The sequence below is a fragment of the Symphodus melops genome (assembly GCF_947650265.1).
Source record: "Symphodus melops genome assembly, chromosome: 23".
Taxonomy (NCBI): Eukaryota; Metazoa; Chordata; class Actinopteri; order Labriformes; family Labridae; genus Symphodus; species Symphodus melops.
This window is the reverse complement of record NC_136713.1, coordinates 4,134,215-4,161,560: the sequence shown is the minus strand read 5'-3', so window position 1 is coordinate 4,161,560 and position 27,346 is coordinate 4,134,215. Positions and strand designations below refer to the sequence as shown.

Here is a 27,346-nt window from a genome sequence, read left to right as displayed (position 1 = left end):
CAGACTCATTGAGGATGGAGTGGTTTGGACCATACAGTGTTTAATCAGAGATGTGCATGAATATGATTTGTAGAAAAAGTAAAGAGATAGATCAAACCTGTCTTGTGTGTTATGAATGATCACAGCTGCACGCAGTCACATTGCCTTTCCACTTTTTATTGCATTGAATCCAAATTGCTTTTGCCAGACAAGAATGTTCCACATCGAACTGACACTTTAAGTAGCCACAATAAAAGGTGAAAATGTAACTAACACCGAGCTGGTTGTATACATGCTAAACACTGCACAGATGTGCATAAACAAAGAGTCATTTCTCTTATTGTGTTTCCAGGCGAGGATGAGTGGCACGCTGGCTGAGATTTCAACACAACACAGTATGAATAGCAAACATATACTGCTCTGTGAAAAAAGGCACATACAGGCACGAGAAGAGACGACACTACGACATCTGACTGCAACACCAAGGAGGAAAATAGCGACAGCAAGACGTGACCGCAGTCTGAGCTACCGGTGTGAGATGAGGGAGTTGACAGGAGAGGTGCTGTGGGCGGATACATCAACATACGAAAACAAGTGTTTCAAAATGAGTAGTCCATTTCTTAAAAGTCCATACTGCTTTTCATTTGTCATTGATTAGCACCTCAATCCATCTCAAAGAGCATTGAGGCTCTTGGCAAGAACGAGGGTCAGTTCAAGAATTTTTTAATTCTTCTTCTTTGAAATTATCAGCTTGGATAATGCTACAAATATTTAGTTTATGGCAGCATTTAAGACTTTTTACGAAGAGCTTTCCTCTCTACTGCTTTGTTGTCAGAAGAGAAGAAAACACTACAACTGTCTCTCAATTTGAATCTGTTTTTGCTTAAACTCACAGTTTTTAATGCATTAGTGTGTTCACACTGGGTGGGGAACATGTGACACTCTGACCACATACACACAGATAAGTGTTTGTTCATTTCATTAAGTAAATGAAAACGAAGGGAAGACACGAGGCAAGGACAGATTATAGCAGCTTATTATCACGATCAAATGTTGGCGTTGGCCTTTTGACATGAAGGAGATGACAGAAACAGACATAAGGATGACAGAAAAATGAAAAAGAAGAAACAAATAAAACACGTCCAAAGTGAGGAAGAAAGCAATGACAAAGAGGAGGACAAAAAGGACGAAGAGAAAAAAGAAATGTAAGGAAGAGGCCAAGACCATAAAAAATAGACAAACATGAAAGAAGAAGAGTGAGAAGAAGTCAAAGAAAATGAAGGAGAAAAAAACAGGGGCTTTCTTTCTGGTATGAGCACAACCGCCGTGTTGGATTTGAAACGAACATTGACCTGTCAATCACACACGGTGCAAGTGAGTATTTGAATTGAGACAAAGCTTCTTATTAAGAAACAAAATACTTTAGTGTTACTTGCGTTAACCCTGAAGAGCAGAACTTTGTCTCCCTCTTCTGGCAATAAGAGGAATTACATAAACACAGTTTCCTTTGACTTGTATTCTTCCTCTCATCAGTGAGTGTTTATTTTATCTTTAGCCTCAGACTCAGTTTTTAGATGCTTGCCTCATTCATTCTCGCTCAGATCCCTCCCTCTGCCAGATCTGACGATTTGTGGTTGATAAAAAATGCATCCCAACCCCAGAGACTCCAGCTTTAAAAACTGTAGCATACTGTAAAATATAAAGAGATTAATCAAGTGGTGATGAATCAGCAGTGTTAACATGGTGTTTCACATTTATCCACCTCATTTGTGCAGAAAATTCCTGCACTTAACCTTGAAAGAGGATGTGTTATAAAAAAATATATACATTATATAGATAAAAGTGAGCGTGTACTGTGCATGATCTCTGAAAACTAAAGAGAGGTCCAGTGTTAAATGCTCAGAAACAAACACAACTTACAGACTATATCTTCTGAAGAGCTTTGGAGAAGTTTGTTAAACCGCCTGAAGAACGAAGAGAAATCAAACCGATTTGTCTAAAACTGGAGTTTAAAATCACAGCTTCCAACTTCCTGAGAGTGTGAATGCTACTTTTAGTTATCTCTTTGAACAACTGCTGATTACGAATAAAAATACTGTACTATGGCCTGAATGTATACTAAACAGTCCTCTGGTCTGTCACACTAGAAGTGTCTGATAACTTCTGCAGAATGAGAGAGAAAGTGAGGAAGATAATGAGACAGATGTGGAGAGAGATGTCGCCTTCACATGCTGATTAATATTCCACTCACAGTCAGGATAATCAAATATTCTTTAAATGACTTGGCACATGTTCGTACCATCGTATGTTTAATAATAGAATACCCTGAATACAAAAGGTGAGTGGAAGCCAGCTGGGATACAGTGATTTAAATGAGTCTTGATTATTTCAGAGCTGTTTTTGTAGAGAATTACAAAGAAGCTTGTTTCTCTTCTATAAGGCTAATATGTGGAATATGAATACACATTAAGATCAATTTAAAGAGAGCGTGAATGCAAAAATAAAACAGCAGTGTAGCTATCTTTTCAGAGTCAAACATATTCATCGTTAAGCTCTTTTTTAGCATGAATTTAGTTAAAAGCGTTCAGTAAATTACTGCACATTGGCATCTTTTATAGGTCTAAATGACAGCAGTGAAACAGGCTGTAATGTCTGCAGACGACAGGATTTACTTGTCAACCACTGTCTTGATCAATAAAGTTTGTCATACTACTCATATATTCTGTTGATTCCAAACTTACTCATCATAACACCAGGGTCACTCACAACAGAACAAAAATATACTATTTTTCTGTAATCTGTGAGGTAAAAATACTATTTTTGTCAATGGAGTGTGGTGGAGGAGAAACCATGTTCTTCCTCTTAAACAACAAGGTCCAGCTCTGCAGGGATCAAAAACATCTATGAAACCATTACGGCCTGTTTCACAGCTGCAGGCTGAACAATCTACAGAACTTTCTGCACCTGCAGTCGTTTACATATCATCTTTAAGATACCACCCACCTACTCTTACATCGAGTATATTTGGCCTTTTATAGACATTTCTGCAATGCAACTTTAAAATCAACTTGTTTAGACCCACGAGTTTAGTCTGAGCATGAGCAGAGCGGCCAGAAACAGAAGAGGTTCTGTGGGTCACAGGAACACATTGGTGTTTATTGCTGGTGGTTCTGTGGCGTCTGTCCACAACAACAGCACTTTTACAGTCTGAGTGTTTCCAGCAGGTTCTTCCTCTCTGAAGGAGCAGAGCGGGACAGGAGCGGGGTCTTCACAGCAGAATGTGTCTGTGAACACGGACACACTCTCCATGTTTCAGCAGTTTTCACCGTTTATTTGTATTACAAAAATATCTTTCAGCCCATGTTATCCAAAGCAACAGGCAGCAGAGGATCCACCGCCTCGCTCTTCTCAGCCTCGCCGCCATCTTTCTGCCGGTTCATCATATTCGTCCGGGCCTGGTAGTCAGCCAGCTTCTTCTTCTTCTCCTCGGCATCTGAGTCGACCCGCGGAAAGGAAGGGAACTCCTGGCAGTACGAGGGCGGCAGGCAGGGAACCAGATGTACTTGGCCGCTCTCGTTCATGAGCTGGACGCAGGTGTAGAAATCCTGCGGTGATCGGCTGGAGGAGACAGCGGTGGTTTCAGGAGCTTGGAAAGCGTTGGGGAGGCCAGGGTGAGTCATCACACTGTACTCCGTCCCTGGTAGAGACACGATTTCAGGCCGAGGCCACGGAGCGTGTACGTCCAGTGCAGGGGCGAAGGTTTCAGGAGGAGAGGAGCAGTAAGGCGACAGACTCTGCACATATGAGGTCGGGTTTGGGGTCGTGAACGGATGATGAGTGGCCATCGGCGTCAGGTCGCACGGAACCATCAGCGCATCCTTCTCCCTGTCGGTGGGGGCGGCGGGGATGAAGCGGTCCCTCGGCGTAGTGAGATAGACATCGTCAGCGCTCACTTGGTCCCAGACCTCCTCAGAGTAGCTCGGAGGTCTGTAGCTGTGGAAGTTACTAAAGTGACGGTTGATTTCATCCAAGTTCCCTTTCTGAGGTAGGAGGTGTGGAGGAGAGGGAGGGGAGAATAAAAAAAGGAAGGGATGAAGCAAGAAAGTGAAAAGGTTTGATGAGAGGAAAGTTAGCAACATAAACAAAGAGTGCAAACAAAAGACAGAAGGGAGGACCAAAAGCATGCAATATAGGAAAATACACAGAGGGAGGAAAAGCAAAGGAAAGGAGATAAGGAAGCAAGAAAAGGAGGTGGGTAAGGGAGGGTCATGGCGGATGGAAGGACAAAGGATTTAAGGAAACAAAAATAAAACAGGAATGAAAGGTCAGAACAAAAAGTCAAAACTTCACCTGTGTGTATGCAGCTGTGTGTGTGTGTGTGTGTGTGTGTGTGTGTGTGTTACCTTCATCAACAGTGGGTCGATGCCAATGATCCTCGGCTTTGGAATCGGCGGCAAGAAGTAGTCTTTTATTCTGGAGGCAAGGACATAAAGAGAGGAAGTGTGAAGGGCAGAACACACACACACACACACACACACAGACACACACACACACACACACACACACACACACACACACACACACACACACACACACACACACACACACACACACACACACACACACACACACACACACACACACACACACACACACACACACACACGAAGGATGCATGACATTTTAACCCCTCAGTCTGTGTTTAAGAGGCTGCCATAAGAAAAGTGAAAGTTTTTATTTTTCTCTCTTTTTCTATCTTGATTTTTGGATTTGGCCTCCCGAGCTGATGAATCTGTGTACGGAAGCAGATAAATGTTTGTTTCTGTCATGTCCTTTAAATGTCATGAATGGGCGTTGTTATTTTTTCTTACCTCTTGCTTTGTGGAAGGATGCCAAAAGCGATCACCAGCAAAGCCCCGACACCGACACCTGACACCAGAATCCTCACCAGCAGTTTACCTGCACAGGAGATGCCATCAGTATGACAAGATAAAAAAACACAGAGCAAAGAATGGAAGATAGTCTGAAACTTGATAATTGATCTGCAGCTTCAGACTCCTTGGTAACAATTATCTACACAACTAACATAGCACTTTGTGCAGACTGGGCGCTAAATATGCTATTCCCTGTTCAGGGTCAGGGCTGCCATTCATCACCAGCATCAGTTTGATCGTCATGGAAACCTCCCTGGTGGCCGTACCTGTAGGCGGCCTGGCGGGGATGCTCATCACCAGCGTGGAGCTCCATTGGCTCCACAGGCCATAGTTGTGCGAGCGGCAGCGGACGCGGATGACGTAGTCTCCTACTGGGAGGCCGAGCAGCTCCACGTGAGGCTCCCTCAGAGGGTGCTTCACCTGCACAAAGACACAAACTTATGTTCTATCAGGACTATTTTTGACACCCTGCTGGGCTACTGTGCAGCACTGTGTGGGCTTTACACTGCAGGTTGTGATGTCCTCTCACTGAACTAAAGATGGATGAGTCGCTGAAGGATTTTACCTTCCAGTTGTCGGGCTCAGTCACGCGTCTGTACTGCAGCTCGTATACCAGCGTGATCCAGCCGTACTTCAGGTCGGAGGGCACCGGGTAAGTCCACGACAGCAGCGCATTGTGTCCCATCTCGTCCCCGCCGGCGTCCTTCAGCACATAGGTCAGGTTCACGGGAGCCTCGGTTTGAACTGAGGAAGACACAAAGACCTGTTGTGAAATGTCAACACATAGCCCAAGGACAAAACAGAGATCCTTAATGATACTGCAAGCTTAGAAAGTCCTTCCCAGCCCACAATGCACTGGGAGTTATGGTGCACATTCACAAGTATTTATTTATACATACATTTATTTATTTAAATAATAAAAACATCAGAGTAAAAGATATGTAAACACATCAATGTTTACGTTCCATTATTAATCCACACAAACAAAGCATGCTCTAATGATATCCTATTCATTATTATTCATGAAGCAGGAATTATTTAACTTTTATAACCTGCATGTATTATTCACTCATGTGCATGTTTTCAATCACATCCTTGGGTCAAAGATAAAACCAGTGAGTCTCTGCAGATCTGATGTATGTATAATTAACCCTTAAAGCTTACTATCATAGAGTCTACCTTCAGAAATCAGACTTTTATACATAAACCTTTTTGGTGCCCTACATTTGTTCTCTGCATGTTCAGCTCCATTATGTCTCAAACAGGGCACAGCGTTATAAAGCCTTTGAGCTGATTTATTATTTGGAGTGAGCATTTTAAAACTCCCTGAACTGAACGGGGAGAAAGGTGACACATAAAGGTGAGAAAATTGAAACATTGATGTGTTTTTGAGAGTTTTATGGACAAGATGAAATGCATGAAGAAGTCACACACATTTTAATGTTTACAGACTGAAGAATGAATGAATCATGTTTATTTGATAAAACTGTGTTAACGGGAGAGGGATGTGTGCATTCTGCAGACCAGCCCCCCATCACTGACATTACAATATAAATGGTCTCTGACACTGAGTTTTGACCTTTCAGTTACAGCAGCAGTCTGTGTGTGTAAATGTTGTGAGTACATGGGTGTGTGTGTGTGTGTGTGTGTGTGTGTGTGTGTGTGTGTGTGTGTGTGTGTGTGTGTGTGTGTGTGTGTGTGTGTGTGTGTGTGTGTGTGTGTGTGTGATGCACGCTGCTGTATCTGCAGGCAGGGGTCGAATTCCCTGCAGGGCTGTGATAAGAGCGTCGTCCCTGACATCTGAGACCCAACAAAAGATCACTGCAGCAGTCACATGGACTTAAACACGAGGCTACTGCGCACACACACGCACGCACGCACACACACACACACACACACACACTGATCCCAACTCTGCAGAAACAGGATCACCACAGATTCTTGGCTGCTGAATAATGAGATTTTCTGATGGCAGAGGCTCCTCCAAAATGAGAGCAGGATTTAAGTGCTTTCAAATCGATATATCATCTTTTAAAAACTTTAAAAATAACACTTATTGAAGGAATGACTCTGAAAATCCTCCATACAGATTCTGACAGCGTTGTAGCAGAACGTCATGGTGAAGAGGAAGCTGAGCCTGAAGGCAAAGCTCTCCACTTACCCATAAAGGTAATTTCTTTGCTTAGTTATTGATATCTAAGCTCATATGGCGCTAACAGGACAAACTAACCTCACTAACATCTCCTTCATCCCACCTGGTAGCCTCTACCAGAGCAGCGGGTCTGGAAGCATTGAGGCCTGAGGGCGTTTCACTTTCACGAGTTCACTTAACCTCCACACGATGCGTTCAGGGACACCACCGGCTGTCAGTCAGTTGTCTCCGTCTGACTGAGCTGGGGGAGATGAGGGCTGGGGCTGAAAGAAGACTACTCGTTGCACTTCGGTTCAACCTTTTCTTTGAGTCCTCTCTTACTCCTAACTCTTTTTTACCTTTTAAGCCCTCTTATTTAGATCCCTGCTGCTGTCACGTTTGACCATTGTGAACGTACAAAGGGGTGAATTTATAACCAGCTTATGCACGAAATTAAACTTGGAATTATTCAAAATCAGCATTTGAGACCCAACACTCGACCTACATGTTCACTCTCTCATCTTTAAAGGTTCCTACAAGTCCTTACCGATCTCTGCCACATCCAGACAGTGCTCCTGGGAGGTGTAGTTCCTGTGGGCGGTGATGGCCGTCACGTTCATGCAGTAGAACTTCCATATGGATGTGTGGCTGCTGTCGAAGTGGCAACTGTTTGGGCCTGATGTCACGTAGTCCGGACACTCGTGTTTGGGTCCTTTTCTGTGAAAATGAAAAAACTATCAGAATAAAAATCCCTCGTGCCCAAGGACACATCAAACAGGGATAAATCAGGGTTCGAACATATTGTGCAGGTATAACACATATTTAAAGCAGCTGGTGAATCTTTTCCTCACATGTAAACTTCTCCTGGTTTGAATTAATTGGAACTGAAGTTGTAATTCTGTGTGCTTCTTGTTAATGCTGCAATGCTTTTGATTTCATTCTGTTTTAAGCTCTAAATGTATTCTGTTTTTTCGGTCGTTATTTATGGAAACCAAATTGAAGCTTTGTCTTGAAATGGGTCAGTGCCCCGGGGAGCACTACAGGCTCTCTCTGCGTCAGCTCCGGTCTCAGGGTTGAAGAAAGATTCTGCTTTCCTGACAAAGTTTTCAAGGATTGTTTTTGGAGTTTTTGTGTTGACGAGAAAAACAAAAGCTCCTCTTTTAAATCAGATCTATTGAATCTTAGACTCTCCAAAACAGCCAGGTCTTTCATCACTTTTCAAGCTGTTTATACATTGTGCGTTGTTTTTGGCTTCTGTCCCACATACTGTAATCCCAGATTTAAATCTGCAACCAAACTCCTGCAGAACAGCAGAGCAACCATGGATGGAACTGTGAGCAATGCTGTTTGGGGTCAAAGTTACAATCAAATTTGTCCTGATTACTGGAAGCAGTTTCTCTGCTGTGTGTGCCATGTGTGCAGGCTGGCATAAGTCTGAGGACACGTGAGGCTGCATTCAGGGGCTCCGAGCAGCCATCTGAAATATCGACGTGTTAAAAGCTTCATGTTGAGGTGAGGCTAGACAAATCAAAACGGATTTAAACTCACACGGCCCAGAACTCTCCGTCAACTTTGATCTGAGGCTGTTTGTTCTACTCTGAGCTCTTTAGATCAAATAATGGGAAATGTTAATTCTGCAGGCACCAAGCAGATTTGAGGCAGCAGTTTTCCTTTTTTCCCCGGACCTGTTTTCAAGTAAAACTCTGGTATTTTTAAACATGAGAATTTTAACATATTTTGAGCTTTAAACAGCTAAGAGAAACTGCATTAATGCTCCAGTGAACTTATTACTCCTGCAGCCATGGAACAGGCTGTCATGTCTGCAACATCATCCACGATGGTTTAAAATTCATCCACTCAAAGTTGTTGTTTTTCTCTCTGACTTGCTCAGATTAGCATTGTAAATGTGTGACAACATCACAGATCCTTTTTGTTACAGAGGGAGAGGTGTTTTTTAGACAGAAGGGAGGGCTTTCACACCTGCAGAAAACTCCTGATATTTGCTGGAGGAGCTGCATTCATTCTCTCCTGCTAGCCTCCTAGTTTCTATACTTTTCCTTCATGCACGGTGCATTCACTCAGTCTGCACGCCACCTCGACGATCTCCGTGCTCTAATGAACCCGCTGTGTTCTGTTTCCTGTTCTCCAGTATGTTCTTCTCTGGTTTTCTCCAGTAAAAATAGGTTCAGTTTTAAATACAGCTGATTAATTCATGATGTACGATAATGAGCTGTGTTATGTTAGCGCTCACTCTTTGGAGTAGCTGAGGCTGTAGGTGACCTGCTCTCCGTCTGTCAGGTTGTCGAGCGGATGCCACCAGCAGCTGAAGTCCTCCATGTTGGGCGAGCGGCAGTAATAGATGTGAGGCCTCGTCGTCACGGCAACATCATCTGTGGGGAGAAAAAAAACACGACAACTCAAGGACGGGTCAGTTAGTGTGTGGATGGTGACGTGTTTTAGACAGAATCTCACACAGGTGAGAGCGCTGTGACTCTTTGACACACACAAATCACAGAGACATGAACCATCTGCAAACTGTTGCAAAAAGGCCAATTTATTAATTAATGATTTGAAAAATATGGCAAAAGGATTATTTTTATCAGCCCTGAGTGAGAGCTGGAGGACACAGCAGGCGCTCACAGCTCTGCAAGAAAGAACATCAAATCACAGAAAACACAAACCAATCAAAGTTCCTGGGTAATATAAAGGGTAAAGCAAAAGACCAGTGAGCCAGAATATCTCACACACACACGCACAAATACACACACACAATCACACACACACACACACACAATCACACACACACACACCCAGAAAATCAATTATCCAACTGTCATCTCTCCTCTTGCTCACTTTTATTAAATCCATTAATTCCTATTTTCATCTGACTTTCCCTCAAACACACACACACACACACAAACACAAAACGCACACACACTGAGTTATCCATCAGTCTCTGTCTGATCGACTGTTGGTCCTTCAGCCGAGAGTAAAACTACTCAGAGACAGCTGGAAGTCACAGTGCTCTTACCTGCTCACACACAGACACAAAGAGGAGGGGGGTGAAGCTTAATCAGGTGGGCCTTTTTTTTCTGCATATCAAAGTTTTCTGGGGTCGCCGGTAGCGCAGCAGCAGTGCGCGTGATCCCATGTATTGAGGCTCAGTCCTCGCGCGGGCGGCCCGGGTTCGCGTCTGGCCTGGGGCCCATTTCCTGCATGTCTCTCCCCACTCTCTCTCCCTGATTTCCGACTCTGTCCACTTTCCTCCCTCTATAATAAAGGCATAAAGGCCAAAAATAAATCTTTAAAAAAAAAAAAAGTTATTGTTGGGTAAAATGAGGTCAAGCTTCAGCTCTATCATGTAAGTTTTCATCATGTAAGCAAATGAAAGCAGGGAGCCGTCAGGTGCCCTCACAGATCACAGATCAGTGGGAGGCCAGCGGTAATCCATGAGAGAATGCATGGAGCCGCAGTCTGAGGGCATCAGGGAAACAAAGGCCTGTTGTGCCAGTTGTAAGGAGCTCAGGGAGCCACTCTGCAGGCTCCTTCCAATCAACCACTTCCACTTCTCAGAAAGAAAGAAAAGATCGACGCACGCTGGGCAGCCATAGAGCTGAAAACATACCTGCGTATGTGACATGGAGAGAGTTCGAAAGCAGCAGGGCCCAATGTGGACTCCATCAAAACAGAGATTTCATGGAATAAAAGACTCACTTTAAGTCATGAAAACAAATGATGAAAGCATGAGCCTCAGATCCAAGGGTCAAAAGGTCTTACAAAGTGCTTTCTGCAGATTCCCCGCAGCCGCATGTGGATGGATCACTGGTGAGCTGACGATGTTTGGGTTCTCTAGAGGAAGAGCTGGAGCAGCGAGAGGCTCATCATTACAGGTTCAGATATGAAATAAAGACTTCAAATTCTTCTCAACAGCTTATTGACCAAACGTTCCTGAATCATCACATCAAAAAGCTCACACAGCGTGTTTGTGCAGCTTTCACTGGTTGCAGGAATCCAGAAGGTTTCGGTGTTGTGAGCTCAGCAGGAAGGTTATTGATGATTTGCACTCACTTCCAGCTGAGCGGAAATAAAAACTGCAGACACAGCTGGCATCCGTCTGAGCCCGATCCGGTCAGAAATGTGAAATCTGTTTGTTCACATGTCATGACTTTTCTGTCCCAGGGGATAAAAAACCGGCTCCAGCATGCACGCTGCTGCTAAGCTGGTTTAATATGATATGTTTGTGTTTAATGACATAGTTTCAATACTGATATCAAAACCTGTGGTTCCTTCAGTTACATCATCTTTAGCTGTGGTTGTTCTGGTTGTATGTGAAGCATTGTGAAATATTCCATGAGTTCACGTCACAGTAATTGCTGTCGTACGCACTGCAGACTTTCCATTTCAGAGTTCACTTCTGTGTGAGGATAACTCAGTCACACTCTCGTGGATCGATGAGTGTGTGTGGGAGCTCTGGGAGGTGAGACCGTGGCTGGACCCGTTCAGACGAGTGTGACAGGGGATCAGTGCCGGTTCAGCAGCACACACATCTGGAGCCAGTGGTTCAGTTTGGATCGAGAGCAACATGAGAACCTCGTTAACGCGCACACAGGGACGCCCTGATTCTGAGCCAAATTTCACAAAGATCAACAAACTGGGCACAGAGGATCAAGTCACATTTAATCAGCTAACAAGCGGCTAATTAACAGTCTGCTTCCTCGATGAAACAACAAACTCTGCGTGAGGACGGTCGGAAAAACACCCAGCTGATTTCTGTAATCCTGTGAACTCAGACAACTTGAACAAATGAGTCTGCTGCTGCCTGTATCCAGATTTCTCAAAGTTCTATGAGCCCGAGAATCTGTAAAAAACGTAGTGAAAAGGTAAATAAAGTCAACACACCGACTTAACGCCCTCGACCTGGGCATCAGGCCGTCGTCCGTGTCCTCTTAAGGACACTGGAGGCCTGAGTCCCAGTTTGTGTATTTCAGGATTCATTTGAATGCACTGAATATCAGAGTGAGACAGTGTATGGAAGGAAAACTCACCGTGGCTGTGTCTCTCTTTGTAAGCGGCGTCCTGAGTGAGGATTCTGCTGCAGCTCACCAAAGGAAGCAGACAGAGCAGCAGCCTCAGCATCCTGCTGCCGTCGACCCACCTGTCAACAAAACAACAACCAACATTCAAATCAGAGGTAACGTCTCTGTGATTAGCTAGATTGAGCAAAAGCGATGCAGCTTTAGCTGAGCAGTATCGTAACTTTTATGTGCTCCAGATCACCTGTTGCTTTGACCTGATAACTGCTCTCATATCTGGCAAACCCAGGGGCGTCCAAAACGGCCTTCAAAGCCCCGCCTACCTTCTCTGGTCCAATCAAATCCAGAGCATTCAGGAGCAGAATCTAAAGTTAGAAGGAGGACATACTGGCTGCTGCATTGTTGAAGAGAAGCTTCAACACAGCAGGTTTCCTTCATGAGCACACAGGAAGAGAGCAGCTCTCTGATTGGCTGACTGATCACACAGGAAGAGAGCAGCTCTCTGATTGGCTGACTGATCACACAGGAAGAGAGCAGCTCTCTGATTGGAAAATTTCACAGAGAAAACATGAAAACAATGTCACAGAATTGTGTCCGTGTCCTCTCCTAGTCCCGCCCCTTCATGAATTGGATTGGTCGGTGTGGCTGTGGTGTGGGAACAAGTGACTGTGTGGCTGCTGAGTAGATCAATCTCATGAATCCCATTTAATACGGCTGGATTTGATTTATGACTTTCTGATTGTATTGATTTCTTGTGCATTTTAGTGTCTTTTACACTCGGCAGTGAAGAGGTCGTTTAAGGTTGTGCTGAAAGCTCATTACTCTAATCAGATTAGTGCATGGAAGAGTGTGACAGCAAACTGTCATGGAAACTGTTTATACACATTGTTAGAGCAGCGTGCAGGGGGTTTTACTGCTGTTTCTTAAGCTTTGTTAAAGAAGAGACCCTGTGCTGTTGACAGTGGTGAGGTTTGCTGCTCAATCAAGGTGCCATCTTTAGGCTTTTCTGTCAAGACATTGTCCTTTAAAAGAAAGATTTGTAGTCTTAAACTGATGACAACAAAGCCCCCTGAAGCACAGTGGAATTACTGGAATCAACACAAATGAGATGTTGATTTAGAATGGGACATCATGACCTCCCAAAATCGACCCACCATGGCCCAGTTTCATCAGACAGAACAGAAACAGGCTGACCTTTTCCATCTACAACTTTTCTAGGAAAACCTGGCACTGCAGCGAACAGGGTCTAAATCTACGTCCTGCATCAGGTCATGGGGCGGAGCTTAGCCGTGGCGCATTCAGGGCCAGCCCCCCTCGCAGAACAGTAAGAGAAAGAATCATCTAAACGAGCGATAAATAAAAGTTTTACACAAGAGGAGCATCCAAGGATCCAGAACATGAAGACTTTAAGTTAGATACTCTGCTCCAAACCAACCCTGACTCATTCTTTATTTCTCCTTCCAGCCTTCTCGTTACCTTTCCTTGTTTCCTTTCCTTCCACTTCTTCTCACTGTCTTTAGGTATGTCCTTTTTAGTCAAGGACCTTTCCATTGCACGTTCCCTTTGGTGTTTTCTATCCTTCCTTCTTTAATTTCCTCCAAACCTTTTAAGATGTTTCTTTCTGCCTTCTTTTTTTAATGTCACAATTTTTAGTCTTTTCCCCTGGCTCTTGTTTTTTCTCCTCTTTCCTGCTTGCATTTCTTACCCTGCTTTATGTGCGTCATTCCTTCCATGCATCCTCTCTTTCTTGTCCTTCATTTTGTTTATTCTTGTATTTCTTGACATTCTTCCCCTACCTCCCTTTTTCCATGTTCAGCATCTCGACATGAGTGTTTTTAATGGCAGTGTGTCGAAGATTTAAAAAAGATTTTCTTCTTCTGCCGATGGCAACCTCGATGTAAACCAAGGTCAGGACAAATAACAACATGAACAGAAAACAATGAAACATGGTCATCGTGTGGGCGGCTAACATGAGATCCTGAGAACTGAGCAGTAATGAAGTCACATGGCAGCTTAGGGGGTTTAGAGTGTGCTCTTATGACGGAGCGACATGCAAACAGTGGTTGCTGGAGCGCTAAGACAACAATCACACTGAATAATCCCTGCCGTGATCTTGCAGGAGGGGAGGATTAAAAAGCGAGGCCCTGCTGGGTTTTATCTGGTATCCTCGACTCACCCTGACACAGTGGGCTGCAGGACAATGGCACAAGATGATGGCCATTAAAAGTTACTCGTACTACCAAATGACACACACTCAAACCTCGACTGTACAGCTTACTAATCCTCCGATGACTCCTCTCTCCTTTTTCATCGTAAACCTTAAAGCACCTCCGTCCTCCAAATGACGAGCACATTGTCTAAGGTGCTTTACAGACACAGGACATCAAATGTAAAAGGGGAATAAAAGAAGACGAATTACAAACATGCACCAAGATCTCAAACGATAAAATATGAACAAGACGCGAGAGAAGGATGCATGAAATATAAAAAAGACTTAAACAAAGGATCGGTGAGTTTCAGTTACAAAAACATGCTATTGACTTTGTGTAGACTTTTCAATGTTTGCTTGACTAAATACTGGACGATACATGTTCATTGAGGATTTTAATGACAACCAAATCTGCACAGGATTTACTTTGACACAAGTCAGTCACCCAGTGTGTTGACATGTGCTCCAGTTTCCTGGTTGTGATCGGGGTTTTTTTGGAGTATCCTGCTGATGTTTTCAGCTCGTAAACATCCTGGAGTCTGCATGTTTTGAAATATTCGTATAAAAAATGATGAGAAATCAAGATGCATGTGCATATAGGAAATATGACACATGCTGTTTCAGTCCCGTAAACATGGAGAACAATAACCAGGTTTCCATGTTGCATAAAAGCTTCATGTAGGAAAAGAAACAAATCAAGGACGATCGTGTGAACGTAAACAAACTGGACGCTTATTTCACTTCCAGTTAGCCGTAAATAGCTGCAGACGTGACCTTAATAAGCGGTTGAGAACACAAATCCCCAAAAACTCCTTAAAACGTGTCGAAGATAAGCTGCAGAAAAGTGGCACAAGTTCCCAAAAGTACTGAAACACGAGAGCAGTCGTCATTGTGCTCCTCAGCGGCTGTTAATCACAACGTTTTATTATTCATTCATCACTCGTATCAATAAAGCATCAGCGTCTCGTGCATTCAAAGCCATCAGATGTCAGGAGGGGAAATCTATCTTTCATTCTGAGAGGCTCCTTTAAACACTGGCTTTACAAAGTGCTGCACAATGAATTATGCACAACTCAAACAAATGATTATTTTTAGATTTAAAGTCAGAATATGAGACTTCTTCATTATGAGCAGAAACAACCATCCAGTCGAGTTTGGACACTTCAGGCATTTACAGCATCTCTCTCTCTCTCTCTCTCTCTCTCTCTCTCTCTCTCTCTCTCTCTCTCTCTCTCTCTCTCTCTCTCTCTCTCTCTCTCTCTCTCTCTCTCTCTCTCTCTCTCTCTCTCTCTCTCTCTCTCTCTCTCTCTCTCTCTCTCTCTCTCTCTCTCTCTCTCTCTCTCTCTCTCTCTCTCTCTCTCTCTCTCTCTCTCTCTCTCTCTCTCTCTCTCTCTCTCTCTCTCTCTCTCAAAACATCAAGAGTAAAGTGAACAGTAGTCAAAAGATTTTGATCCTCTAGTGCAGTTGGGTAGGTGGTATGGGTGATGGCTGGCTCTGCTGAAGGGGTCGAGAAAAAACTAATGATTGACTTTCTGATGATTGTCCCTCCTGCTCCTCCATAGGGATCATGGGTTTCTCCATGCCAGCCAAGAGCTCATTAAAAGCAGTCACATGTTTCCATGAGGAAACCATGGGAGATTATTTTTCTGTGAGTGAACAGTTATTCAATCGACTCCTCTCGGCGAAACGCTCTGACCTGCGGGGAAAGTCCCGCCTACAGCATGTGACTGCTCGGATGCAGAGAATGCAGCTCTTTATTTTCTGCCTGAGAGACTCCAGAGGGCTCAAATAATCTGAGGAAAGTACAGTGCTGTTTGTTTTTCACACAGGAATAAAAAACTGTACTTCAGAGTCATCGTGCTGTGATCTCAATCTGTATTCATGTGAACCGCCAACATGCCAAGACACTACTGAAGGGAACAAGACGACGGCAACAATGGACACTGCGACCTATAGGTTAAAGAGGAGAATCTTTAGTGAATGTTTAATCAACATGTGCACGCAGAGTCCAACACCTGACGGGGCACAGAGACACACAGCTGACCGTGTGCATTCTTTAAAAGCTAATTTATCGGAGCAACACAGATAACACGGATTTCTGTGTTGAAAGGAAATGTTCAAGTTTGACTTCTGAATGAATAACTGTGTGGTTTCATAAAGCACCTGGAGAACCGTGGCTATGTACTCAACCTCCATGTGCACACTCAAGAGAACATACAATACTTAAATGCTTCAGTGTGATGACTTCAATGTACAGCGAGCGCAGGTATTTCAGGACCCAACCTTGAACCAAATCAGGAAAAGTCTGAATTCACTCTGTTGCTGCCAACTCTCGAAAGAAGGAGCCATGCTTGCAGCCAAGGCTAAACGCTAATATGCTAAAAATTACAAGTTGGCATGCAGAATTCTCATCATCAGTGCAGGTAACATTAAAAAATCAGCAGAGGGACGTCACAGACTAAATACCAAAGAATTAAAGATCATCTTGAGGAGAGCAAGAACATCTGAAGTAAACTTCAGTTTTCATTTTACACATTTTTATGTGTATTGTATGTATTTTTAAAAATACAATCTTTTTGTGCGATTTGGACAGTGTGCAGGGGTATTACATTTGTTTTTATCATGTTGTTCAATTTGCATTTTTCTTCCTGTGAGTCATGAGGTCAATGCAGAGAATTGACCCCCAACAATAAAATGTGAACGAAAGATGTTAAAATAAACTCATTTTCTGAAATTGACTAACAGAGTTTAAGGAACTATTTGGTCAGAATTAGCAGCAGCTAAATATAGCGCAGCACAACAAAGAGGGGCCTGTTATACCCCGCCCCCCTTCATGTTGTCCTTATAAAAGCCTTACATGACATCTCACAGTCGCACCAGTCACAGTTGATTTCATCGCGGCCCGGCCCTGCACAGCTGCAGGACTTTGAGTGCAGCCTTGCAGACCTTTTAAAATTCAAAACAATAATTGGATCAAGTTGTTACACAAGAAGCTTCAATAAATCGAAATTCTTGATATGGGGACAAAATACTGCTCGTCATATTAGTGTCCTTGTGCAGAAAGCTTTTATATGATCTGTCGAGGTCAACATTGTTTAACTCTTTAAAAACCTCTTTTCTTCAGACATTGAAGAGGTTTTATTGTACACTGGAGTAGCAGCACTGCAGTTTAACACTGACCCACATAAACGATTCACATTCTCCCCCCTTTAAACCGAATGTGTTGTGATTAATGTCCTCAGTATAGAAACCTGTCACATGCAGCAGCTCTGAGCGAAAACGACTTTGTTACTAAGGTTTTTGAAAACTGCCTTGAAAGTTGGAGCTTTTTAAATGAAAACGCTGAGAGTTAAAGAATCAAATTCAAGCAGAAATTAAAGTGATGAATGCCATTAAACAACAAACACCGGAGCTCAAAGCTCTGACGGTGTCGCTATGATGCACTAAAGGTATCACTTTGTCCTTCAGAGAGTTGCACAAACAACATTTTAATCAGGCTGTATATGGAAAACACAAACGTCCAGCTGAGCGCATCGAGGAGAGAAATGCCATCACACACAGCAGCTGCTCACACGTTTGTTTAAAGGTCCATCTGATACATCCCTCTCGCCTGATCCTCTCTATCTGATCCTCACAGCCAATCACAACGCACGCCTTACCTGCTGGAGAGACAACCAGCTCTCTACTAATAAAACTGTCCATCAATTGGGATGATGGACAGGCTTGACAGGTTAATCTATAAGACTGCGTAAAGCCATGCACACACACACACACACACACACACACACACACACACACACACACACACACACACACACACACACACACACACACACACACACACACACACACACACACACACACACACACACACACACACACACACACACACACACACACACACACACACACACACACACACACACACACGATTATTTTCTTACAAAACTTTTCAATGATACAAAAGATAGAAGGATTATTTAGCACACATTTAGGTGAGCAGGAGAGACCCTACGAGTGCTGTGCTTGACGATGTTTTAACAAATCTGAGCGTCTTTAGTTGTTTAACATGTTCGAACATTAGAGAGCTGGAGAAAACATTCACATTCATAATGTTAAAATCTAAAGTGGAGGAGTTGTCCTCGTCGCTCATGTTTGAATGTCTTTGTCTTTCCAAACAGCAGGTGTGTGGTCTTGTGGTCCGGCTGAGTCGAGTGTGTGTGGTAAAGATTGGGTGAATCTGTCCTCATGTCTGTGTACTCCCACATTTTTAAAATCAGTTCAAATTTAAAAATCATCCTGTGTGTGGTTAGCTTTACCAACTTTTCTTGCCACGGTATCCCTCCTTTCTACATCTCTGCGAAGCTCGAGAATATACGAAGTGTAGATTAAAGAAAAGAAAGAAGTAAAAGTCAGATGGATTTATAACAGAACCACACATGCAGACAGATTTTTAGATGTTAACCTACACACTCACAGAAACGATGTTCCTAGTTGAGTTCATTGCCACTCTTCAGGCTACTTTTTAAACCTCCGTCTAAAAGAATCACACCAGCAGTGACACATTCATCAGCACAGAACAGAGAATCTCAGGAGAGCCGTGTTGCAGGCCTCTGAAGTGGCTTCACTTGTTTGCACTTAAAGATATCGAGCGCTGAGGGAAAGAGGCCGGCTGCTATTAGGATCACTCCTGAGCTGACCCTCCGGAGGTGTGAGAGCTTAAAAACATCCCCAACATGCACTGAAGCAGAGAGCAATATGACACACGGAACTTAGACTAGATTCATTTTCAAACCTCCATCAAATGCTACTTGTTTCTTGATGCTGGTTTCTACAGGTCTCATGATTTACAGGAGTCAGAGATGGGCTGGCATTTTATTCTAAGAGTGAGACCACTTTACAGAAAAAGGATTCTCGTGCAGAGGGCTAGAACAAATCTCTCTACAAGCCACCAGGCTGCAAAATATAGAGTTATGAGACACTTGGATTCCCCTTTCAGCTGAGCTTTATTTTATACCAATAAAAGTGCAAACATGTTTTACTGCATGCTCTAAGCCTATGTGAGTTCTCTTCAGAGTTACATCACTATGTTGTTCTGCCAGAGCAGGCAGGAGAAATTGGTTGAGTAAAAGAATATCTTGGATAAAGGTCGCGATAGAACAACTCCACAGAACATCAAAAGCTCTTTAGCATTTAAGCCTAATTGTTGTTGATCAGTGTTGTTGCAGTTGATCAAAAATGTCCATTTATAGGAGTGATTGATTCATTGTTTTTGTCTCGGGAGGAGTGATCATTTAGAGAGAGGGACTCAGATTCACTTCTTGTCTGATCTTTGGACTAAACTGACTCCAAACTGAGCTGCCTTCTTAACTATTCATCAACTTGAGAAAGTCCCTGATTTACAAAAGAAAAGTCACGTCATGACTCAGGTTGCTCTGTAAATATTTAAAGAAAAACTCACCAAACCTTGGGTAGTATGTAGTCCTATTTATCTGTCAGCTGGAATATAAGACAATGAAATGAAAGGTTCATGTTTTCCTCAAAAACAAGCAGACGCTTCTTTTATTTACTTTTTTTCCTGGAAACACGCATCTCATTTTCTAATTAATTTGACTGTGTGTGTACGAAAGCAAAACAGGGAGATGAATAAAGAGAGAGAGATAAAAAGAGAGCGGGTCATACTCGATGAGCAGACTTTAAAAATCCTATTTCAAACACGAGATAAGGCCTTTTCAAATCGACGGCTGTTGCTGCTCCGTCACGCTGGCATCACCTCAGGCAAGTCTCTGACCTTTAACAACATTAATTGAGTCCTGATGTAGAAAAATTAAAAAGAGGCGTCATAGAAATGCAATGACTTACAAAAGGAAGAAGTAATATGTGGTGATGAGTGGGATCCTGAAGGCATCACGATCAGGCTGACGACACATTCAGTCTGAGAGGCTCCAAAAAGTGATCGACTTCTCTTGTCATTAGCACTTATCAAAACATGACTCAATAATTGGTTTCCAGTCATTAAGGAACTTCAGCTTCAAAGAGCTAGAGAGTTTTTGACATGAAGAAAAAAAGCACCACCAGTAACCTCTCAGAACACTGGAGCTGCTTCTCTACTGCTGCCTTCATTAGCTTAGGCTTAGTTAGCGCTCGATCAGAATAAACAAGTGGTGTTCATGGTGTTAATAGAAGTAGAAGGTTTTTTTGTAACTCAAAAGGTGGAGTCACAGCACTCCTTAATGTCCCATTTGGATGAAGCAGCGAATCAAATCAAGTGAAGGCTTAACCTTCCCCGCTCCTCGTGCCCATGCAAAGCAACGTCAGGAGCTGAATCCTCCTTTTTCTACTTATTTATTCGCCTTTATGTGCACGCAGCACCTCTCTCAGAGACCCCATTTCCCGCCAGATTTTGAGCAGCTACACCTAGAATGTGGCGTCTCGCTGCGATCTGGCCCTTACACAACATTTTGTTTGGATCTTAACAAACTATTTAAAGCACAGAAGTCATTACCACATAGACACAGCTCTACGGACTCCAGGCAGGTGGTGCATCTTTTTCACTTTTCCAAAAGAAAGGAAAAGCTAAACTCAATGGTTTCTCTTTTGATCAAACGCCCAGAAGAAATCATTTTGAATATGTGATATTTATGGTGATGAACATTATCTGGATAAATGGCAATGCTCTTCCTCTGGTTATTTCAGTCCAATGAACATTTAATGTTTTTATCATCATCTATTACTTATTTTTAGAAAGAGGAAGAATCGACCAATGTCCAATCAATCAAACAACTCGGGCATAAACAACAATACAGCGGCAGTAATTTGCAGTTTTTTTTATCAGCAGGATGACATTCTTTTCATTCCTGTAAATATTATTTAATGTGGGTGTTTCTTGTCTTCTCCATCTGGGCTTAAATCTTGGAAAAGCGGGTGATTTTCTGCTAGAGTTATTGAGTTTGGCTAAATTACTAGATAAACTGTAAGAATTTCTCAGTTCAAGGTACTTCAGAGTTCTTCCCTGAAATGTGAAGCAGAGCAACAAAATGATTGTGTGAGACAAACTGTTGGACTTTGTGGCCAGGACACTAACCGTCATGTGCAGATGGAGCAGCGATAAGTCTTATCTGAAGGATGTTTGTTGCTCTGCGCCGGTCAGAGCATCCACCCATCACACAGCTCACACAGAGCGCCGCGGGCCACTTACACAGGAAACACAGATCTGAACAGACAGCAGCATTCGATCCACACAGAGTCACATGCACCGCTGCCTGCAAACCCAATCACACACACACACACACACTGGCGCCAGCCGAGGTTTATGTTTAGCATAAACACTGCAGCATTATATAATCCTGCATGTCCAGGATGAGCTGTCACTAATTAACAGGCGGACAGCCATCATATCATATCAGTGAGAGAACACCGAATGATTTTCAATAGATCACATATGACTGTTATTAACCGTCACACACACACCGTTCTGTGAAGAGTTTCCTACATGAAGGATACAAGAAGCTTCCTGATGCTCACAGAAATCATCGTGAGTGGTGCTAAATGAAATGTCAGGATAGCAAAGTGTGCAGGATTCATCCTTTAAGGAAATCATGACACTACTCTAAGCACTTTTAAACTGCAGGTCACACCTACACTCGCTGTGTCGTCAGACCATCCAAACTAACTAATCCCATTCATTCGCTTCCGAAGCAGCGGGAGCTATTCTGGGTAAAGTGTCTTGCCCAAGATGGACATGTTGCTGCAGCAGTTGAGAGATGATAACTCCACCACTGAGCCACAGCTGCCCAATCCTGGCTCATTTCCTGTTTTCAATTTCCAAAACAAATGCAAATCTCAGCACACTGTCTTAAATGCACCAACACGTGTCACTGCTCACTTTAATGGTGTCACAATAAAGGTAAGGCTTTCTATGTTGAGTCTGTATGTTTGTGGCAAATAAAAATATAAATATATAAATATATAGAAAAACAAACTGAAAACTTAATGCCTCCAGCCACGGCTGCCAGCGGCAGTGAAGCATAACAAACTTTAAAGATGAGGAGGAGAAGAGGGAGGAGGAAGAGGAGGAGAAGGAGGAAGCCTGAATCTTCTGTAACTAAAAGGTCTCTCTCTGCCGGGGTCATTTCTGTGATGTCACACACCACCAACAACCTGAACGTGTCAGGGACAACACTTCTTCTAGTCAACGCACTTTAATGAAGCATTTGTTTCAAACACGTTTGCAACTGCGAGATGATTCTATCTACTGCACAAATCATAAACGTTTGAGCCTTTTAGTCCATAAAAAAGAAAAAATATTTCAATAAATGTGGCCTAATGTTCAGGGTTAAGGCGTGTTTCAAACTGTGCAGCTAACAAACAGTTTCTAGAGAAAAAGCTGGAGTAGTCTTCGCCTTGTGTTTGCCCTTTAACATGGACTCAATGCAATTATCTCTGCTTGTACAAATACAACATTCCCCTGTATTAAGGAAGTGGCCGAGCAGCTCAGATAATGAACACATGAAGTTGAAGGTCATGTGATGCATGATTACACGTAAAGTAGTAAATGTACATGTTCAAATGGATTTTCTACTCCATGGTGGAGAAGAAAAATGACATTGAAACAGAGGAGAACAGGGAACGTCCGGCAGATTCTTTAAAAACCTGTTTGTGCTTAGAAAAAAAGGATGAAAGAACGGCGTCAGCATGTTCCACGGACTCAGGCCGAGATTTTATTACACAGTCTATCTCAGACTTAGATAAGATAGACCTCAGGGCCAAATGACAGGAGGCTTGTTGACACCACTGCAACATCTCCTCCTCAAAGGCTTTCTAGCGTTTTAACAAGTCAGAGTGAAAAGCTGTCCTGTACTGCATTAAGCTCTTCATATTACTGCTCATTGTAATCCTGCTGCTTTGATTCTGCTTGGCTGTCTGTTCTGCTTGGTGTTTGAGAACATTTAATTCACTGAAGCGCTGTGAATTTACGTCACACTGCTGAGCTTGGAGTCGACTATAATAACAGACTGAAAAGCATGAGTGATGTTTAAGAAGAGAGGTCTGACCTGAAGTTTAACACCAACAACACAATCGAGCGAGACCATTTCTAGCTAAAGTGACTGAGCTACAGTCTGAAAGTAAAATAACCAGCTTTCACTTCAGGCTTTAAAAAGGAGACAACATCGCCTCACAGGTCGGCTATGATCGGGCCTCTGACCTCTTGTTGTAATCCTATCAAGGCATGTCTGGAACTTGGTTCAGGATCATTTCCCTACCTTATAATCTGTACATTATCTTTTCAATTAATCAATCTCTAGCTCTGCAACTATCACGAGAAATAGCCCTCGAGCTAAAAACTTTCAATTCCATTCATATGAAGACACAAAGGAAGGAATACTTCTATTCTTCTAATAATGTTTATACTTCACTTATTCAGTCAAATATGTTATGTAGCAGCAGATGGAGACCAACTTTGACCTCTCAACACAAATCCTCATTGAGAAAAGGCTGCCTGTGCAGAAAGGTAACCTTGTCCTATATTCAATCCTACATTCAGGCCAGATGGGGAGGAAGATTCAGAGGAGAGATTAAAATGACACAGCATGATGAGCTGATCATGCAAACATTATTGCACATCTATTTCACAAATGATATTCAGTTGACTTCACTTGGCTAGGAAAGACAACAATCAAAGGCCAGGTTTCAGATAGAAGAGGAGGAAGGAGGATGAGAAGCCTCAACATGCATTCAACAGGTTTTCAACAAGTCAGAAAAACATCCAGAGTCAAGTGAATGAATCAAAAATCTGTGAACGAATCCCTCCAGAAATCCTTACGAATCCTGAACGTCTCATGCTGACTGACAATCTTTCATAAGCGATCGTTGATGTGTTTTAGTCTGATTGCACCGTGAGCGGCGGCCTCAGGATTAAGCATGTACCTGCAGGATGTGGGTCAAATTTCACATGCATGTATTTTACAAAGTACAGTTCATTTCAAGCTTCGATGCAAAACTGGTGAGAGACTCAGCTCCTTAAACTCCAAATGACACTGGATTCATTTGGAACAGTTTAATCAGGTGGCAATGAAGCGGAGTCTTTCCTTTAACGTCTGCAGCAACAGCTACTCCGATTCTAATGGAGAGCTCCAATAGTAAGTTCTGCACGTTGTTCAAAAGCTTCTGCTTATTTCTCATGTTATTTTGAGGACAACAAGATGTCTGGGATAATAATTAGTCCGCATGGCCTGACTTGATCTTATCTGTGCTGAAAAGGCGAAGAAAAGATGCAGAAAAACTTCAAAGTGCAGCGGCGGCAGACGGACGGGACAGTGGAGATGTGATTAAACGCGGTGATGTGATTATTCTGTCTTCGAAATGCAGAACAAAACTCCAAGTTAAGTTTCTCTGTCTTTATTTCACATGAATGTTGAGGGGTTTCCTCGGGATGTTTCAAACCCTTCAACAGTCCTTCTTTGAGGTGTGGCCTGATTTTCTCTCCTCGTCATTCTTATCTTTCACAACACATGTGAGCATCCAGGAAGGGTAGTTACCAAACCTTTTGTCACCCAGAGAAACCTTTGGGATGAACACACACTTGTGTGACCCGGGTCATGACCTTAAAAAAGACTCAAGACACATGCAAAATGGTTTTGTTTGATCGATAAACACATCCTCCAAGAGTTTCATCAACAGCCAATAGAAGAGCTGCAGAGGTGCAGAGAATATCAACAGGTAGACATGTGACACAGAACATGACCAGCTCGGTCATGTTCTCAGGGAACAGCCTTTGCCTCCAATAAAGACTTGAAGGGTGATAAAGACGTTTGCAAAAGCAGCTCATATTCATGATTGTGGAGTGAAATGTTCAAATGATCAGCAGCAGATTCAATTAAAAACACAAACTATCAGGAAATCTGCTGCTGTGCTGATATAATGAACATTTCTAAGACTTTACATGTTGAATTTTGTCGCTTCAGCAGCTAAAAACAGAACAGCAGAGTCGGCCGCTGCAGGTTAGTCACAGATGAAAAGACTTCTGGTCCTTTCATAAAGATGACTTCATTGAATTGGTTTCTTTCTTCAACCCTTTTCTAATCCAGAGTCCACAGCCCGTCACTGCATCATTAAACCTGCATTTTGCCCCGTTTATCCGGCTGACTTTTTATTTGAGGGAGTCTGTAGAAAATTCTAATATTAGATGGAAAAGAAAACGTTATGTGCCACCGAAATGTGTTTTTCTAACTCCGTGTTAACTTGACTTTGATGTCCCTGAAGGGAAAAACTACGAAGGAGCGTTCGGGGCCACACTAAGGGGAATTTTTTCTTTTTAAGATTTCGTGATTAAAGTCATACATTAAGGACATTCACGAGAATAAACATAAAAAATAAGTAGTTATTTCAGTCCCTATAGTTAATTCAGAAGAGCAGCAGCCATCTGTGACCAAATAATGAACATGGAGTATCCTATAAATTATGTTTTAGTAAAGTTTTCACAAATTAGGAGATACTTTCTCGTGTCGTCTCTAACACGGACTGATTTAGTGTTAATGTTGTGCCTCTAAATATCCCATTAGCTGTGTTGGCCCGAAAACCCTGCCCGTAGAAACCTGACCTGCAGTTAAATAAAAACACAAAACATTTAAAGACATTTGTACAAACATAGTGTGAAAACAAAAAGGTAACACAGTTGAAAACACAAGTCTTCCTCCATCTCAGCAGTCAAATCTGAGCTCACAGTATTTAGGTTAATTTTTGTTCTTCTTTTCCTCTTTGTGTACATCCATATCCATGCAACTGTGCAGCACACAGTAAATTAGTAATTAATGTAACTTTTAAGGATCACATTTAAGAAATGAGGTAAAATATGTCGGGAAATATTTACAGGATACATAATTAAGATGTTTGGAGAATATATAAAACAGCTTACATGAGGTCAAAATTTAACAAAGCAGACAAAACAAACATACAGAAAAGGTGAAGCAGTGTGATTTTAAAAGGGTCCTTATTATACAGAGGTGACACTGTTTGAACAGCAGCTAAACACACTCTGTGTTACTCTCATTTTAAGTAGAGCTTAAACTGATAAGTTGGAAGTATACAGTGTTTCAGACATGAAGGTTGTTTTGCTCTTATTGATCCCTGATCAGACAAACTGATCAGGGATCAACCAGATTAAAGATGTAAATGTGTTTTTCATTTTGAAAATAAATTATTTACATTGATCAAATATAATAAAACCAGAATAGAGGACACTGATTTAAAGATGTCAATTAATAATTTATGTAGCCTACTGTGGAACAATGGCAGAAAATCATCCGTCAAATAATCCCACTGTCCTCGTAGTTACCTGAACTTTTAAAATTAAAGAGATATTCCTCAAAACTTTTAATTACTGAGGCACACCTGTGCACGAGCACTCTGCTCACGTTCGCTTCAGATTATAGAGGATGAATCCGTCTTACCTCTAAAGTAAATAAACCGCTTGGAGATCCTCCTGTTACCGATTAAAAGCTGCTGCAGGCAGATTCCTCGAACAGAACAGCACCTGGACCAGGACCGGCCGGTAGCCAGGCGAAGTAGCCGGTAGTCCGGGTGAACTCCCTGCGAAGGACGCGGTGCCGGTGGTGGTACAGCTGCTGTTGGATGGTGGGCTGTCAGCGGAGTGTTGCATTCACTGCCGTCGCTGAGTATTTCAACCCCTCCTCCTCCTCCTCTCTAAGAAGATTTTCTTCCACCTGGTCCCGCGTCATGAGCCAAACACCAGCTGGATCCCAGCCACACTCCCTGAACTCCAGCAGCCCACGGTGCGCTCCTCTGCGCGGCTGCACGAGGGGGATTGGAAGGAAGACAAATAATACCACGAAAATTAAAAACTGATGCATGTCAAAATTGATTCAGAGTTAAAACTACTGCATGAAATTTCAAGGTGTGATCTCAAAGTCTGATTTATAACGTAGTTCAATGCAATTAGGCTAATAACATTGAGAACAGAAGCCTGTCAGATATCAGCACATTTTGGTTGTTTACTCAAGATCTCAACTGATGTATCCGCCGATAAAAATGTTGGGTTTCC

The 27,346-nt window shown here is 42.7% G+C and overlaps 1 protein-coding gene across 1 annotated transcript; it reads right to left on the bottom strand.

Moving 5' to 3' along the window:
• Positions 1 to 140: 140 nt before the first annotated feature.
• crfa4 (cytokine receptor family, class I receptor 4) lies at positions 141 to 27,346 on the bottom strand. The gene is made up of 9 exons (XM_079336817.1): positions 26,736 to 27,346; positions 12,090 to 12,199; positions 9,296 to 9,434; positions 7,592 to 7,761; positions 5,479 to 5,657; positions 5,180 to 5,333; positions 4,851 to 4,938; positions 4,383 to 4,452; positions 141 to 4,019 (listed from the first exon to the last, which is right to left on the bottom strand). The coding sequence occupies exons 2-9, from the start codon at positions 12,178 to 12,180 to the stop codon at positions 3,333 to 3,335; spliced, it is 1,578 nt and encodes a 525-aa protein (XP_079192943.1). The 5' UTR covers positions 12,181 to 12,199; positions 26,736 to 27,346; the 3' UTR covers positions 141 to 3,332.

Bases quoted from the DNA above. Each gene is read 5' to 3' on its own strand.
- crfa4 (XM_079336817.1), bottom strand. From the start codon at position 12,180: ATGCTGAGGCTGCTGCTCTGTCTGCTTCCTTTGGTGAGCTGCAGCAGA. The intron at 5,658-7,591 runs GTAAGGACTTGT...TGTCTTCCTCAG, and splicing joins TCTGGATGTGGCAGAGATCG to TTCAAACCGAGGCTCCCGTG. The intron at 4,020-4,382 runs GTAACACACACA...CTCCTACCTCAG, and splicing joins TCGACCCACTGTTGATGAAG to AAAGGGAACTTGGATGAAAT.